Source organism: Cicer arietinum, chromosome 6 (genome assembly GCF_000331145.2).
Source record: "Cicer arietinum cultivar CDC Frontier isolate Library 1 chromosome 6, Cicar.CDCFrontier_v2.0, whole genome shotgun sequence".
In the NCBI taxonomy this organism is placed as follows: Eukaryota; Viridiplantae; Streptophyta; class Magnoliopsida; order Fabales; family Fabaceae; genus Cicer; species Cicer arietinum.
Genome location: NC_021165.2, coordinates 67,155,548 through 67,171,468, shown reverse-complemented (window position 1 = coordinate 67,171,468; position 15,921 = coordinate 67,155,548). Strand labels below are relative to the sequence as shown.

Genomic DNA, 15,921 nt, shown 5'->3' with positions numbered 1-15,921 from the left:
TTTATTAATTGATCAAATTCCCTATATATGCCTATTAAATAGTACTACTAATAAAAATAATTTTATAAATGATAAAATAAATTTAATAATTAAAAATAACAAAAATAAAAAAAAAATTCATGTTGAGAAATAGGTATTCAAGAAACCGATTTCCTTTCTTTCTTTAAAAAAAAAAAAAAAAAAAAAAACTTAGTTGAGAAAGTGTAGGAGCAAGAACTAACTTCTAAGAGAAAAAAATACAAACTTTAAAATCAGTGGTATTTTAGTATATAATTTAAAAACAGTGGTATTATGGTATTTAATTATTATTTTAATGATATAATAATAAAAAAAAAGCCTAAAAATGTTAGTTAAATAAAATTGTTATCTTCGAAAAATTAGGAAATGGTGAAGAGTGAGTCCCTAATAACCTCTGTTTTGTAGTCTAGATGAAAAGTATCCTTTTTAGCGTGAGTTCACAAAACAGAAGGAAAGGAAAATGACGATTCCTGCAATGGAATCTGACATCTAAGGTAACCATTCTGCTGAAAATATTGAAAAGCAATATCGCATCGCGTGCAATATGAGTCACCACCACCAGGTAGTACTCTTTTGACTAAACCATTAATTATTCACTTTTGGTATTTTCATCTCCAGTCATACTATTACTAATATTTTTCCTCTCTTGTCTTTTCTTATAATTGCAAACCTTGTGGGGCTACATTTCATCTCTATATCGTTGTTTCGAATCAATGTATACAATTCATTAATTTCATCTCATGTCATTTCTTTGTTCGATTGATGGTATGGGTTGAATTCAAGGATTGGGTCGCAACAAAATTAAAAAGTAACTTTCTCTTTACACACATTAGAGTAAAAAGTGATATGTAACTTTATCGGTTTTTTAATGATTTAAATAAATATTTTGGGTGGTTCTGATAGATAGTGTAATTAATATAAATATCTGCGCGCACCAACGAGCCTGTTTTCCGCCTCCGCAGCAGTTATCATGTGATATACTGTCTTAATACTGACACGATTGATTAATTTCAAAAGAATATACATCCATTTTCGTCTCTTTCGGCCTCTCCTTTTATTGTAAATTCATGCTTCTACACTACTGGTGCTGAGATGGGTGAAAAATAAATAGAGATAAAAAATACGTGAGACTGAAATAGAAATTTGAGGAATATAAATTTGAGATTTTATTATTTATTTAATTTTAAATAAATAATTTAGTTATTTTTTTTATTTGATCTTTTATTTAATTTTAAATAATAATTTGATTTTTTATATCCTAAAATATCAATAATTTTATTATTTTTTTATAAAAATTCAAAAAAATTATTATTATCTTCAATCAAAACTCATAAGAGTAGTAATTATTTTCAACAAAAACTATATTTTTAACAAATTCATAATTTTAAATTTTCAAATAAACTCATAATTTTATCTCTAACAACAATATTAAATAAATAACTTACATTTTAAGATTTAAGTTAGAAATTTGATTTGAAGAATGATATAAAAAAGAAAAAGATAATATTATATTCATGATTTGGGGATTAAATTTTAAAGTGTGATTTCTTTATTTGGTGTTGATGTTGTTGTTGTTGTTGTTGTTGAAGATTAAAATATGAGTATATTTGAATATTTTGAGTTATGGATTTGATAAATATATGAATTTTCTTGAAATTGATAATGAATTTTTTGTATTTTGTTCGAATATGACGATAATTTTCCGTAAAAAATGATAATATTATTGATATTTTAATAATATAAATGATCATAATGTTACTTAAAATTTAAAAAGTAATCAAATTGGGAAGAAAAAAAAAAGATAAATGACTAAATTGTCATATGAAATTAAGTTTAAGAAATCGTATGAATTATTTAACCTATTTTATAAGAGTAAAATGATATACAATTTCAATATAAAATAATTTTATACATATATCCAATAACAATCTTGTATTTTGTTAAATTATTACTTCATACCACTTTAATATTATAAGTGAGATGATTTTCATTTGATGTCTAAATGTGCATAGTTATTAAACTCTCACTAGAGTGACTTGTACGTAAAATAAAATGAGCGATTCTATATAAATTCATGTAAAGTTTTATCTCTTGTTAATGTGATAGTTGAATTTTTCTTAATATATTTGTTCACGTTTAACACTATTAAGTTTGATGCGTGAACATAAATTATAAGTAACTCGATTGATAAACTCTAATATTATCTTAAATTTTTATATTTAGTGTAACTCGTTGTCACAAAATCGACTTTTAAAATGAGGAATATCATTATTTATAAATTGTTATACACGAGTGTCTCCTATCAATATAAAACTTAAGATTTTCTTAATATTCTAATTCATATACACTAAATTTTTTTAAAAACAGGAGAGATAGAATTGGAAATTAGTTAAAAAGTGAGGTTTCGAACGATTTCTTCTCATTCAAGAGAAATAATTTTGGTGGGTTCACACCTTTTTACTCACTCTTTTTCTCTCACATTTCTCTCCTACCAAACAACAAAAGTATCGTTACTCCCCAACTACTATTTCACAAACTTCAATCAAAACAAACACACACTCTACGGCAATTGGGTCTCAACCCCATTACATATGGACAAAAAAAAAATCCATAACACATAAAGTAAACATGAAAAATAAAATTGGAATATTCTTAAAAATTTCAAGGAGAATTTTGAGATATAGAAGTTTCACTCATAATTTTCTTGATATATATATATATATATATGGCATTTATTGGCTTTTATCATAAAACTTTTTTTGGATTATTAATGTCTTTAATCAGCTTTTACATTATTATAATGGTTAATTATTTATCAAAAAATAAATAATTATTCATCTTTAAATAATTAATTGAAACTAGCATATATATTTTAATAGGTTTGGTTGAAATTGAATTATTTTAGAAATTGTCTTGGATTGACTAGTATTGTAAAGGAATAGATAGGCCAATACTACATATAGATTAAAGTATTTTGTTATAAGATGCATCAGTCAGAAATATTTTAAGTTGTATATGATTTTCTTCACATAGTTCAGATATTTACTTTGGAAAGTATTTATTTTTTTAGAGTCCTAGAGTATTTGAGAGAAATCTATGTGTAGTAAAAATTTCTACAAAGTGTTTATTTATTTGCTGTCATTAGAGAATGGTCGTGGTTTTTCTCTGACACATTATATTTTTGTATTTGATTGTACTTCTTCAATTATTCCATGTCAGTTTCATCGAGTGATATCAAAGCTTTGGTTTCATCAATGAAAATTGAATTCTTAGTATGTTATGTAGTTGTAGCATTGACTGATCTTCCATATCAGAAAAGAAGTGTAATATTGTGAAAGCGTTGTTTGAAAAATTTATGTCTAGGAAATAGTTGGTACTTAAGTGGTCTTTCTTGACTCACATTTATTTTCTAGAAACCTTGAAGTAAAAAATGTCAATCACAAGAAAGGGGGATTTGAATAGTGATTCCCTTAAAAATTAATTCATGTTTCTGATTTAAAATTAACTCAAGATTAATCTTGGTTTCAAAAACAACAAAAGCATAACGAACAGAAATTATTTCTACGTGATTTGTGCTAGTGAGTGAGAAACAAATAAGGATAAGGAGAAGAGAATCACACAGTAATGTATCATGGTTCACCTAAGATAGACTACGTTCAATCCTCATAATTTGTGAGCTTCTCCACTAATGTACTTGAATAAGAACATTTTTGTTTTTCACACAAACTTTCTTGATCACTTTTGATCAGTTACAATGTTCACATTGCGACCTTGAAATGGTTTTTTACAATTACCTTTCAGTCCAGAAAATATTTTTACAAGTCACCTTTTAATCACAAAAATGATTTTTACAAACCACTCAAACTATCTTTAAGAATATAGTCTTGAGTTTCAAATGAATTATTGAAAGAAGGTTGATGGATCAAAATCTACTCAACATTTGTTTGAATTTGATTTTCAGTAGAAAACTCAGTAAAAGGATCCTTGAATCTGGTGAAAGAGTCTTGGAGCTTGAAACTCAGTATATGATTGTTTAAATGATTAATTGTTTGTACTTGAAACTCTTGTCGTTATTTTGACCTTGAAGTTTCTTTTATAGGCGTGATGAAGGTTGATGACAACTCATGTAGTCGTTAATTATTAAGTTGTTCAGATTGATCTTTTAATAGACATATGTTCTATTTTATCAAGAAAGTTCATGCTTTATAACCATAATGTTCTTTGTTTCTGCTTTGAGTGAGTGCTGGACTGAAATCATTTGACAGTTGTTTGGTGTCAGTTTTTTCTACTTTGTACTCAAGTTGTCTTTCTATAGAGATGCAACATTAGTGTCCTCTTTGTCCTTGATGTCCTAGTTGTAATTGTTTCATAGGCCATTTATCTAGAGATTGATTTTGTTATGGTTCTTGATGTTGCTTTTCTACTTTTAATCATTTGTACTTGATCATGGTTCTAAGTTGTCGTGATGTTTAATTCACTTAAAATATGGGATTGATTAATTTTATTTTTAGAACAAATTGTATATAATGATCTTGTATAAAAAGGCTTAAACTTTCACAAATCAGAATGATCTTAGTTTGACTGGTGCATGGTTGTTGTATGTATGCAGTTGCATTGTCAAGTTTTGCTAGGAAGTTTGTCATAGAGAAATTTAACAGAAGAATAAATTTTGGTTTTTGGAAAACTAAAATCAACAATTTTTTGATATAATCATAATTACACAAGATATTGATCAATACATGAGCATTTGTTGATACTAATGCAATTTGTGTCGTGAAATCATGTTGATAGTTTTTTATATCCTAAAATATTTGGACGACTTAACTTCAAGTAAAAAAATTTCAACTGATTTAACTTCAAGTGAAAATTATTAGAGCAATTTAGCTTCAAGTAAAAATTCTTAAAGTGATTTAGCTTTAAATGAAGTATACTTATAATGATAGAGTATGATAGTTTTTATGAACTGTGATTGTTGGTATAAATAATTAAAGTTAAAGATGCATAAATTTCAACCAATGTGAAGATTGTTTGATTTGATTGAAATTGAATTATCTTGTAAAATGTCTCTTATTGCCTAGTATTGGAAAAGAAGAGGAGATTAAATGGACTATAGTTCTTTGTAACAAAGACAAAAATATTTCAAACTTGTACTTGATTTTTTTTTCCGGTTATACTCATGTGTTATAGTGTTGTGAAATATACTTAAAGTATTTGCTTTAGAGACTCATGTCTCTCCCTCTTATCTCTCTCCATCCTTTTTTATCCTACCTCTCATTTATTAATATCACACACACATACACACGAATACACAATTGTTTGTTTTGTACATAATCATCAAATACAATGGAATACACAAGGGCGAATCCACTATAGAACTAATTAATGGGGCTCTTGCCCACACAAGAAAATCTATTTAAATTACTTATTATTTTTATTAAGCCCCATAAAATCTTATAATTATAAATAAATAAATATATTATGTATCCAATAATATATTTAATTCTATAGTTAGTTTTAATTTTGTATGTGACAACTGTAACTATTGAATGATGTGTTTATCCCATACATTTTGTGAAGAATTGAAGGCACAATTGTACTGAGGATTATTGATTGAATGATTTGTTAGTTATATATATATAGAGTGACATATTTAATCGTGTTGATAATGAAAAAATTATTGAATATTTTCATAGTTTGAAATTTCGTAGATGATAATTGTAATTTGTAGAAACTCTTATATATTTTGAGTGAGTTTAGTCATTATAGTTATGTATTTTGTAAGAGTTAATAATGTCTCAATCACATAAAATTTATAGATCTGCCACTAAGTACAAACGTTGTCCAATATATTTACGCATTATCCTAAAATGTATTGTTATGTATTGGACGAATCAAACACATCCATAATAATATTCTCTAGTTGTTATTCAATAAGATTCGAAGTTTTTTTTTTCTTTAACGTTCATTTTTTTCATTATACTCTTGTATTTCTGTAAAATTTTCCATCATAAATTATCATCTTTATTGTACACATCAAGAATTATTATATGAATATATTTCAGGTAAGATGACACATTGGAGTCTCATCATATATTTGACACCTCATTTTACAAAAACAATAGTTTATAACTTTTGTAAAATAAGATTCTAACAAATCTATCATTATTAAAAAAGCGGTATAACTTATATGTGTTTCAAACATAGTTTATTCTGCAAGAAGTCCAATTCCAGGTCATAGTTATGAAAAGAGGATCTGTTAATGAAAATAGAAAGAACCAAGTTTCCTTTTATTTACAGCCCCGATGAATTTCCAAGATGGGATGAAACAATAACAGAGGTGAACTCATTACTCGTGTAATGGTGAATGGCCGCACCATTACTTCCTCTTGATCCATCAGTTCAAAGCAGAAAACATTGAGACACAGAGAGAGCAGAGCAAGGAAAGACTTTGTTTGGCTTGTTTCAGGATAAGTTTCAATTTCATGCTTTTGTGTAGACAAGGTACCCCTAGGCTATACCCTAGTTAATTCCTAACCAAGCTTTGACTATAGCATCTCCCACACATTTACCATTCATTCATCACGCCCAAATTATATCAGAATTAGTGTAATTAACTATTATGTGTAATTACACAATTAAAAACGGTGATCGTTTGATTGAGATTAGACAGTCAAAATTTATAATTTTATTTTTTAAAAAGTCTAAAAATATATTTTTGTAAATCTTTTTATCTTGTTCAGACCGTTAAGAATTGTTTCATGAATACAACTATTTTGTAACTGCATATAATTTCAAATATATAAAGAGAACTTCTATTTGAAAATTATTGGAAACTCGTACAATCACAAATATAAATTTTAAAAGTTGGAGTTTGATCATGTGATCCTTCTCGTATTTCTGATATGGACACTAATTAATTTAATTGGTATTTCCTAAAAATAAAATTAAATAAAAATTTATACCTTAAAATCCAATTATTATTTTTTTTAATTGACATATGTCAAACTACCAACTGAAGTGTAAAGACAAAATTGCAATAGAATTTCGGTTAATTTTTCAATATTAGTTCACCACATACCATTTATCAAAATAGTTCAATGTCAAATATATGGTTTCATTAATTCCAACTCTAATGTGAAATTATTATATGAAAATACTTATTGTTACAAAAGAAAATTGAGAAGAAATACAAAAATCTTATGTGACATTATCTAACTCTTCCAAATAATTAATAACAATCCACTATTCTTATGTATAGTTAACCAAAATTCGATCGATAAAAAAATTATATTTTCATACATTCTTCTCTTTCTTCTAATAATTTTTCATACTAAATAACATTTCTATACTATATTGAAAAGTCGCACTCAATTTATTATTTTTGTTGCATATTTTAACAGTTTTTTTTTAATACTTTTATACATGCATCTACTCATGTTTATGATTGAAAAAAAGTAATCTGAATGTGGGCAGGACAGCATGTGTAAATAAATAAATAATTGAAAAACAAGAATGTGAAGATAACATTACTATTAAGATAGTTAATCTTGACCCCCCAAAAAAATAGTTTTATATTTTCACATGCATACATTCCATGCATGTTGAGTTGAGTGACTGGGTACTAGTTTCCCATCATAACCTCAAAATATTCTATATACCTCACCATATATTTTTTTCTTATTATTATATTTTTCTTCAACTCAAACTTTTCGACACTCTTTTGTCATCACACTCACACTTACAGAGAAAAGGATATAAATAGATAGAATACAATCGCAAAAAGTATGAAGCACTTTTTATATCCTTAAAAAATATTAACCTATATTTATATTCAGAATAAAGAAAAATAATCATTTCAAACCTTGAAACTATTATGCATTTAACTATTCTTTTATAATACAATATTTTTAAAAAAACTCTAGTTTTTAATTGACCTTAATAATTTAAAATTCAATTAAAAATAAATAAACTAGACTTAATAATAAAATAAATTCAGTGTACAAATAGTCCGAATCTCAAAAAGGAAAAAACTTTTTTCATGTCATAGATTTCGCACTACTTATATCCGTACCAAAACCACGAAGAGAAAAAAAAAAAGTTGGAATTATTATTTTATCATTACTATTAATAATTATATCGAAAACAGTGTATCAAGAAGCATTGTCTAGTCTAGGGTGAAATCTCGTATATATACTTTATAATACTAGGAAAGTTGAAATAACCATCAAATTTTAAGAGAAAAAAGTTATTTTTTTAAAAAAATATTCGATTTTTTTATTTAAACTTTTATTTTATTTTTTTAATTAAAAATAGTTTAGATGAATTAGATTTTAAAAATTTATCGAAATTAGAATATATTTTAAGATTCAAAAAGTATCAATAAAGATACATACTATCTATATTATCTATCAAAGAGATTTTCATATCGAAAACAAAAATTAAACTCACGACTTTATAGCATCACACACAACTTTTATTTTAACAGTGCATCACTCATAGATATATTTATAATTTTTTTGACACATATTTATAATTTTTTTAATCAAATAGAATAGTAAATACTATCTAAAACTCATATAATTTTGAAGATTTCAAGTTCGAAATGTTCAACTTAATAATTTTGTTGGTTGAACTAGAATTTTATAATTTAAATAAACCATTAGATATATTAGTCGTTGCTTGTTATTTATAAACAACATTAAATTTTTGGAGATATCTATTATATATATTTAAAAATAGACTACGTTGTTACCTCATACTATTTCATCCAGATATGCAAACATTTTCTACCTCAGCCAAAAAGCGTGTACGTCTTCATAAAGAGTTTTATTTTCTAAATAGGTTTTCCACAAATTATATACATTATCCACTATCTTATACTATATCTCATATTTAAATATTATTTTATAACGTCTACTTAAAATTTTATAAATTAATCTCACATTATTATTTCATAACCTGTGTCCAACATTTGTCACATTAATTCTATACATTGCTAGCAATTTTATACATATTTTCAGAATATATAATATTGAACTTAATAACATGAGAAAGTTGTTCAACTTCTTATGAATTGAGGGTACATATATTATATATTTCCACTATTTATACGTGTCTTTTATTGTTGTGTGATTCTCTTCTATAAATTACATTAATAAAATTGAATATATATTATTAATATAACTGTTATATCAATAATCATTTGACAATTGAGACATAAATCTTCATATTAATTTTTTAAAATATTCACTTAAATTAAATCAATTAAAATATATTCACGCAACGGACGGTTAAACATCTAGTTTCAATTAAAAGTGTGTTTGGTTTAAAATGAGGATAAGTATTTCATTTATTAGGTGTATTTAGCAAGGATGATACACTGTTATTCTAATTTTAGATGACAGTGAATATGAACTTTTGTTATAATAGTACATGATCATTAAATTTATTTTTAAAATATGTGACATAAATTAAACTTTTGTTAATTTTATACACACAAAAATTATATTGATGATATTTTCGATTTATATTAAAAAATGAAGAAAAGTTCAACTCATATTTAACTGGTTCGACCGCCTCCACGTTTCTCAAAATAGAAAATGAGCAAAATAAAATTTATGAAGAATTTTAGCCTCTTCTCTCTCATTATTCTCTTAAAAATTAAAACAAATACAAATAATTTAAAATATTATTTGCTCCTTTCTTCCATCTACCGAAGCAAACACACCCTTGCTCTTTCTTTTTGGCGAGAATTATTTTCTTACTCTTGAAAATGTAAACAAAAATAAACCATGCTGATTAGTTGAATTATTTATCGTACCTTGCACGTTCCCAATCTGACTCATGTGATTCCAAAACCACTTTGATTTGGATCCATATGGGAAGTTTACAAAATTTTAATTACTTACGTTTGTTCTTTTCTTTATGTAGCCAGGGCCCATGTGGTCCGAAATTAGGTCCCATTCTTTAAGATATTCTTACCATTTAAAAGATTAATTAAAATCAATACAGATATCTAGATTAGAGTGCGAATTTTTTTCATAGATGCATTATTTTTGTTTAAAATTACATGTTTTCTAAAGAAAAAGTCATTAAAACAAATTAAATATAATTTTGACAATACAAAATTGTTTTGCAATGTATTAAAATATAATACAACGCTCAAGAAAATTATGCCTATTTGTTCTCAAATAATATTTTCACATCAACATTTGACCCAAGTGTTAAGGGATTTAGACATATTCCAATTTATATATATTTTAAATACATGATGATATTTAATTTATAATGATTACACTTTTCAAGTTTATTTAAATTTAAATGTTTTGTTCAAAAAAATCTGATTAGATTATATTCCAATTGAAACTCGACACCTCTTTTTAAAACTTTTTAAATGTTACTAATACTACTTCCTTTCATGTATATACAATTATAAATAAATCACGAAAATTAAGAAGATTTATTATTTATTGATGATTTAAATTATTTTAATTAGGTTATCTTTAAAAAAAAAATTTATTATAATATTTATTATAGATTTCAAAATAAATATAACACAGAAAATGACTGAGAAAAATCTGAGGATGATTTTATATTTAAGAATAGAGGTGACATATCTGGCAAGTGCCCAGAAGTGTCATTTTCCTTATTAAATTATTAGAACACAGACACAGGACTTTTAGAGATATCAAGTTATTATTCACATATATTTTTATCAAAGATGCTAATTCTACTTGTCAACTAGTTATCCGGAGCCTAGTGAGACGCCAGTGACCCCTGACACATTAAATTGTCCGGATTCTGTTATATTTAATAATCATCATCATAAGGTTCCTTATGTACGGTTTGTGCACAATATTATTCAACCAACCAACGTAGACATTATCACATGACAACCAACAATAGGCCATGTCTTTTTCTTTCGTATTTTATTGCTGCTCATTTTTGTTACAATGAAACAATTCGGAAGCAAATAATACACAACAATAATACATTTTTCTTATGGTCTTTTTAGACCTCAACTAATAATGAGAAAAAAGAAATTCTCATTTTAATAATGGATTCAGTATATACCATCATTGACATTACAATTTACAACATGTCATCATGATTCATATACCTCTTTCCCCAAGGACCACTTTGCTTAGTTCTCGATATTACACAATAATAAACTCTTCCTTTTTATACTTTCATTTTGCCTTGCCAACCAAGCATAGTACCTTCATATGTAATTATCATTGTGGCTTATCATCAATCCATTCGTTTTCACTTGCGATCATACCAGAACTAAGACCGCTCATTTTTCCGAACGAATTTACATTGGATAATCCCTTGAAACTGCTGCTGCTTCCCTCGTTCAAGTTCCGAAATTTCCTTGACTTGCTTGGCTTGAAACAACTGGTATTAGCGCTGTCTTGGTCAATGTCTTCGTGAGTTTCGATCTTGATAACCACGAGTCTAGCTATGGTGCTTCGACAGAATGGACAAACCGGTGGGGTAGGATGAGAAGTAGAAGTGTTGGGTTTGTTGTGGCAACAGAGTGTTAGTGTGCATTGTGCACACATTTGATGGCCACAGTCCTGGACTTCAATTGTACATACCTGCTCAAAGCAGATGCAGCATAGTTCTGTCTCGCTGACCTGAAAATTATATTAAGATCTCACAATAAGTATATATAGTTCTTCAAGAAAGAGCAAAGATGTTCATTTCCCTTGTATGCGTGTGTTATGGAAGATGTGTGTTATGGAAGATGCGAATACAAAGGGAAAACATAGATTAACATCAAAGGAGACGGATTTCAAACTTAGCGTAATAATGAATATTTAACGGACTTTAAACTTGACAAAAATTCAGAATAGAAATTCTGAAATCAAATATCTGTGTTTTGAATCAGTATGTTTAGAGTTGTTTCAATTGTTCAAGCGAAGTTTCAATAATTCAGAGCTCAAGGGAAAATTCCAGCCAAAATATGACCTGCCTTTACGGGTATGAGTGTTCCTTTTTAAACCAGTTGCTAAATAAATGTCAATAAAATTGAGGGATGTGATTCCCTGTCACAGTAAGACAATATAACGATGATTGCTGCGATCGCGCTTTTTAATGGATCGCTAGGATCATTGATGAGCTGCTAAGTGCAATGGTAACTCCAAACTACATATGGTAAATAGACAATAGTTTTCTGCGGTAGCTCGTTGGGATGACAAACAGTCCATGAGCTCTAAGCCTAAAAGGTAAAGGGGCTTTGAATTAACTTTTAACTTGATGCATTTTCGAAATAAATCCAAATAATTAGACTTCCTATTGTAATTGTAATTTAACAAATTCTCAAGAAGTCTATTGCCATAATTAAATTGACAAATAAGCAAAGTAGTGAACTCAAAGGGTGTCAAATTACCTCAGAAATATTGTCATCCATCCCATCAGAGTGCGATGGAGATGGAAGAGAGTAAGAACTGCCTTTCAATATATTTTTCTCCCTTTCCTTGTTCGCGTCCATCAACGCCTGCTCTAATAAAGCTTTAGCCTCTGGATTAAGATCGCTGATTATCTTCAATGATGATGGCCAGACAAGAGGCTGCGCCGATGCAAGATTTAGCAATGCTGCACATGCTCCGTGTCTGTGCTTCAGAGCAACCACATACGGTATCCGCCTGCATAAACACAAACACGTGTATTAAGACTTTTTTTCTACTTATGAATCGCAACAATTTACTTCGGATAATGCGCTTCCTAAACTGAAAAACAGAAAACAGAAATACAAGAGGAATGCCTATCAAAACAAGTGATAATATTTGTACAAATTAAAGGTTTTCCTAAGACACTCTCCTTGCATTTTGCTACTACAATTAATGTCATAGTATGCAAGCTCATTATGAATGAGCTACATAAATTTCGACGAAAATGAAATATGTTCACATATATGTATGATGTATCAATCATCATTGATGGCATTGATGGTATCTTCTCCAAGTGGTAAGAATTCATATATAGAAACTATAATGTACCCAGATGCATCACGTTGAAGACGATCTGCGCCCCATGCCAATAGTTCGCGGATGCAATCCAGAGATCCTCCTTTGGCTGCTAAATGAAGAGGAGTGCTCCCAGGACATCTGCAAATATAGTAACATATTAATCCACAAAACAAATGAACACATCAAATCCAAACTTGTCACTCATCATCTACAACTTTGAAAGATCGTTACCCATATCTACTAGTAGAAGCACAAACAAGAGCTCCACTACACAACAGAGTGTGCACACAATCAGACCGCTTTTGACGAGCTGCCAAATGCAATGGTGTAGCACCTCTACCATCTCGAATATTCACATACCGTGCAAAACCCCTGCAATGAATAGAATTCTTATCTTCATTAAAATATCTCAAATCATCAAAATACATCACCCAAATGAATCAATTAAGAAAGAAACTAATGCGAAAACAGAAAAAGGACCAACCAAGAAGCAGCCACAGGACTAGATTGAGCAGCAGAAAGTATTGCCTTTAGGCAAGAAGAATGACCATAGTAAGCAGCATAGTGCAAGCAAGTTCTTCCATGACACACATCAAACATTAAAACCTGATAATTTTTCAAAACTATTTGTTTTAATAAAATAGTTAAAAAATAAAATAAAAATTCAGGAAATTGAAATTGAAATGAACATGGAGGGAAATGTCACATACATTAGCACCAGCTTCAAGAAGCTTTTCCACACAATCAATCTTTCCATGCATTGCTGCCAACATAAGTGGGGTCTGAATTTCACAATGCAATGAAAAGATAAGTAAATGTAAAACAATCCCCCCAAAACAAAAAAGATTCCCCTTCCCCAAACACATTAAATTTCAATTCATACCATTAAATCAAAATACAAAATTAAAACTAAAAAAACGAATAACATTTCTAAATTACTCCAAGTTACCTGCTTTTGGCGATTCAACACATCAGGATTTGCAGATCTATCCAAAAGCCTAGATAAAACCTGCAAGTTACAAGAAAAAAAAAAGCACAAAAATTTAAACACCATTTTCAGACCCAGAAACGAAAACAGAAACCCAATTGAAAAAAAACAAACCTGGATCTGACCATTGGCAGCAGCAATATGAAGAGGGGAATGATGGTCATAAACAGTAGTGCGATGCAAAAGAGAAGGGTGTGTCTGTAAAAGAGTAGCAACAGTTTGAAGGTCCCCATGTTGAACAGCACGAAAGAGTCCATGTTCATTACTACCTCTGCAACTCAACCCCTGACCCATAATACAACTTGTTGTTGTTGTTCTTCTCTTCTGCGCCACCTTTTCTTAGTGGCCTCCACTCCACGTTTTCAATTCAAAGTTTCCCCATTTATTATTGAGTTAGAATTAGAGAGAGATGGTAAATGGTAAATGAATAAATAAAAAAGAAGAGAGACATAGTCACATAGGTAGCTGAGTGTGTCAGTAATGAGCAGTTACTCAGACTAACTTGGGTTTGGCATGGTATCAATCAGATTCCTGTGAAGGGTAGGCTCCGGTTTCCCTAAACTCTATTTACTTACATCTACTTTTTCTTGCAAGTAATTCTTCGTTTCGCTTCGGGGTTAAAATATGTGTCTCATTTGCCTTTTCTTTTGCTTTAAATTTACTACTTTTAATAAATAATAACAAAAATATTTATCAATAAGGGCCAAAGTCAACAAAAAAATCACATTTACATCCACATTTCTATACATACAAGATTTTGAGATGTCTTCAAGATATATGTGACTTAAACATAACTTGATGGAATATAAATATCTAAAATTGATTTATTATACTTAATAGTTTAGAGATTTTTGTTTTGTTAGGACAATCAATTAAATAAAAGATAAAGTGATAATTTAATGAGCTAGTACGTAATATTTTGAAAATAGTGTATATAATATTAATTAAAATGTACAATTAATAAAAAAAAACTAGGATATAGTGTCATTTAACAAGATACTACAATATTTTAAAAACAATATATAGTGTCATTTTATAAATACACATATTTCTTTCATCTTAACATTTTTTTTTTCATTTTCAATTATACTAAACTACTAAACAATTAAATTATTTACTATATATTAAATTTTTTTTACTTTCTTTTATTTCCACCATCTTTCTTTCATCAATCAAATAAAACATAAAAAAAATGATAGATTAAGTTCTTTCAATTTTATTTTTTTATAATAAAATTACTTTTATTTTTTTCATTTATAATTTTTTCAATATTTAAAATAAATATTTGTTCTTAATTTTGTGATAATACCTTTTTTTTAAAAAAAGACTGACATTAATTATGAGGACGAGACATTCTCTACCTAAGGTACTACCTTTTTGAAGAGTTTGTTCTATTAATTTAAGGCCTGAGCTTTCTACTTAATTCAACTTAAAGTTAAAACACAGTCGTTAACGAGTCGTGTAGTTTTTTTGAATTGTAGTTGAATCATGAATGGTAATTCTATTTGATTGACTTGTAATAGTGTACTTATTTTATGTTGACACGTCAAAAAGGGAGACAATGTAAGCTGGGATTTCCAATTAGGCTATGTGCACCCCCAATTTGACCGCAACTGCTTGGTCCTTTTACCAATTTTTTTTTGTCGTCGTAGGAAAATTATTCGTGAGGTGAGGGCTATACTATATATTCTGATTCTGGTCAAAACAGTGTCGAAACAGTAACCTCTCCTCTTCATGGATCGTGACTATGTCTGCCGTAGACAATTCAGTTTTATTTTATTCTTATTAATTAATACTTCCTTTTTCACAAATCAATGCGAAAACATTGATTTGTTCATTTCATTTTATTGGTTCGCCAAAAGTTTATATTCTGCTCATATATATTAAAAAATTGTATATTTAATTTATTGATTTATAAAATTAATTCTTATATTTTAAAAT

At 28.0% G+C, this 15,921-nt stretch overlaps 1 protein-coding gene across 2 annotated transcripts; it reads right to left on the bottom strand.

Moving 5' to 3' along the window:
• Window positions 1-10,907: 10,907 nt before the first annotated feature.
• LOC101500774 (putative E3 ubiquitin-protein ligase XBAT31) lies at window positions 10,908-14,459 on the bottom strand. 2 transcript variants are annotated; one of them, XM_004505811.4, is made up of 8 exons: window positions 14,095-14,459; window positions 13,942-14,001; window positions 13,703-13,774; window positions 13,477-13,598; window positions 13,224-13,364; window positions 13,023-13,130; window positions 12,413-12,668; window positions 10,908-11,657 (listed from the first exon to the last, which is right to left on the bottom strand). In XM_004505811.4, exons 1-8 carry the CDS (start codon window positions 14,272-14,274, stop codon window positions 11,253-11,255), a joined length of 1,344 nt encoding a protein of 447 aa, XP_004505868.1. In that variant the 5' UTR covers window positions 14,275-14,459; the 3' UTR covers window positions 10,908-11,252. The 2 variants fall into 2 exon arrangements, with proteins under 2 accessions (XP_004505868.1, XP_073226454.1); XM_073370353.1 differs by having other exon boundaries at window positions 14,106-14,236.
• Between the last annotated feature and the right edge of the window lie 1,462 nt (window positions 14,460-15,921).